General features: G+C 34.6%; 1 protein-coding gene across 1 annotated transcript; it reads right to left on the bottom strand.

The window, feature by feature from the left end:
* Positions 1-224: 224 nt before the first annotated feature.
* Positions 225-1,512, bottom strand: LOC110922063 (succinate--CoA ligase [ADP-forming] subunit beta, mitochondrial-like). The gene is made up of 6 exons (XM_022166384.1): positions 1,396-1,512; positions 1,261-1,299; positions 1,092-1,163; positions 922-1,006; positions 571-844; positions 225-495 (listed from the first exon to the last, which is right to left on the bottom strand). The coding sequence occupies exons 1-4, from the start codon at positions 1,495-1,497 to the stop codon at positions 926-928; spliced, it is 294 nt and encodes a 97-aa protein (XP_022022076.1). The 5' UTR covers positions 1,498-1,512; the 3' UTR covers positions 225-495; positions 571-844; positions 922-925.
* Between the last annotated feature and the right edge of the window lie 1,555 nt (positions 1,513-3,067).

Here is a 3,067-nt window from a genome sequence, read left to right as displayed (position 1 = left end):
CAACCAACTGAACTAGTTCTATACCTGTCCGGTGGACGGGTGTACTAACAAATATATAAATTTGTTATTTAAGAATTTCAATGAACTTTCAAAAGTTATTAAGTTATAATAATAAATTTATTAAGTTATGAATTTTGGTAAAATGTACGAACTTATATAATTTATATATTATTAGATTGGATGCTTTACAATACCTGTTAAATTTAGAATTCTAAGAAAACGAATGAATTAGTATGGTGGCTGTATTAAAAAGGTTTTTAGATCCCATACTCAATCTCTACATGATAAAACATTAATATACTTGACACCTACACTATGTCATAACAATATAACAACACTTTCTAGTATCATCACCTTTTTATTTAATACAATGACCTTAAATGTTCTTGAATCAACGTCCTCCGCAGGAGGATCCACCCAACGTCCGTTATCTTTGATCAGTTGAATCAATGCATCCGTTGCATTCTCCATTGCAATTCCTCTTTGTACCACCGTCTATAAGCATATACACATCATTAGAAAATGTGCAAAATGAACTCGGGTCAGGTGTAAATTATAAGAGTCGTGTACCTTTCCAACATAAAGATCAATCTTTCAAGGAGCACCACCGACATATCCAAAATTTGCATCAGCCATCTCCCCTGGTCCATTTACTATGCAACCCATGATTGCAATCTGTCATAAAAGGACAAAAGTAAGCGAGATGTATTACAAAGTCAAGTATATTACAAGGAACTTAGTGATTACAGAAACACCAGGCAAATGCGATGTTTTTTCTCTAATTTCTGCACTTCACTTAAAGATCAAACAGAGTTCTACCACAAGAAGGGCAAGAGACATACTCCTGTATTCAAATTCAAAACTGAGCAACGGCAAATATATAACCAACCAGCAAAAAAAACAAATATGTTAATTCCCTACCGTCTTAAGCTGATTTAAGTGCTTTAACCGCTTTCTCGGCTGCATCATCCAAATCCTCAGCTGTAATCAACGTCATCCCGCTTTCCTGTTTATCCCACCACGAAGCGTGTCCCATTAACATTACATAACTAATCACAGGAACTTTCATTTTATAAATTGAAAATATTTACCTTAGGAATCCTCTTTCCTTGATCAACATTTGTGCCTTCAAGACGAACCACAACGGGCACCTTTAATGCAACCTGTAGACAACGAAAAAAGTCCACTTAAACCCAACCGAACAGCCCACTCGACCCGCCCAGTTTGACACTTCAAAGGTATGTTTACTATTGCTTTCACCTTGTCATCAGATGTCAAGATCTTGAAAGCCTCAACAACCTGCACCATGTTTTTTTTTCAAGTTATTATTATGTGTCATCAGAGCTATATATATTTAATTTTTTTTTTAAATCGTACTTTGAAACAAATACTTACCTGTCCTTCAGAAGCGTTCCCACCTACATCTAGAAAATTGGCAGGTGTTCCTCCATGTAACTTTTTATGATATCCTTGTAGCCATTGCCAACCCAGCGCCATTCACCATGCATCCGATTTCCCCTTCCAAACCGATCTAATTTAAATCTGCTTTTGCTGCTGCCACCTGTTCAAAACAAATGAATGTTTAAGAAGAATAACACCTCTTCTCAATTCACAATTTCCGGGACCGCCGCTCCACTGCCGCAAATCTCTCCAACGTAAATACTCCCAACTCTATTTGAAAGAAACCTCTCAATATAATTTCATGATAAGTTCCCAATATACATATGCATGCCAAACTTCACTGTGAAAACACATTAATGCAGAAATTAAACAGTAATAAGTTACATGAGCTCAACTAAACAGCTGCAAAGTACATGCACTATAGAAAAAAATAATTAGTAATAAGAGGGCAAAACCAACTGACCTATCACGTGTACAACACCTATATAGCATACATTTTTTTGAACTCTATGAGTCAAGAAAACCATAGATTTCTCACTGATCATAAACCCAACCCATGTATTTAAACTATAATTATATGTTAAACTAAATTACTAATTACTAAACATAATAGAAGAACTCCAAAACTTAACATTAAATTTCCACTAGTCAAAAGAATGAACAAACCCTAGCATCAAAGCAAAATATATATGGTAAGCTAGAAAATTAAATCTGTATCTACAACAATAGATACACAGCTAAATGGAGACAACAAACACCGACATAGATAACAAAATGCATCATCAATTACCCATCAATTAGGGTATTCTTTTACCCAGCCGCTCACACTAAAAAAAAGTAAATAAAAAAAAAGATAAAAGCTTTTACATTTATCGAGAAAACCCAATTCAAATTCATCAAATTTATCTCAAATTCACACCCACCACATCGATTCGCCCATACAAACAGTGAAGGTTTAGGTTTTCATAACATCAGTCAAATCCATAGAACATAAAAGGATATATAAACTTACACAACTTCATTCAAGATGCATCATAAAACACACCCAGAAAATATATAAACTTACAACAACAACAACAAAATCAAGCATCAAAATTAAACAAACAGATAGCTCTGATCACGATGTTTACTTGATGTGTATCTATAAAAACAAAAACAAAAGCAAAAACAAATCGAAAATACCGACAAACGAAACCCCAACAGATCTGAAATTGATTTCTTCAACGAAAACGATTGAGAAAACAATCAGTGGATCCAGAATCAAGAAACGAATCCAAAAATCGAAACTTTACTTACAGATTTGAAGGCAATGGAGAGTAATTAGAGCGCGAATCTCCCGAAAACACTAGTCATCACCACTTTAGGTTTCCGCGAAATGGAGAGAAACATGTAGTGTGAGAAAGTGAGAGTGTGTGTGGGGGTTTTGAAGAGGTTTCAGAGCGATGTGGGGAGAAATTGATGGAATGGAAAAACCGCCCTAAACTTCCCCTTCTAAAAGCTTTTGTTGAATTAATACGGTCAAGATTTCATTTGAACTTGATCTAAGGGCTGACATACATCTAAAAGCAGTTACAAATCAATTTTATAAGAATATATAATTTACACTTGTTTTGGTCAGTTATTTTATGCAGATCGTGGGGTATATTTTTCCCAAAATTTAGTATGA

The sequence above is a fragment of the Helianthus annuus genome, chromosome 17, assembly GCF_002127325.2.
Source record: "Helianthus annuus cultivar XRQ/B chromosome 17, HanXRQr2.0-SUNRISE, whole genome shotgun sequence".
In the NCBI taxonomy this organism is placed as follows: Eukaryota; Viridiplantae; Streptophyta; class Magnoliopsida; order Asterales; family Asteraceae; genus Helianthus; species Helianthus annuus.
Note: the sequence above shows the minus strand (reverse complement) of the source record. Positions and strands in the feature narration are given on the sequence as shown.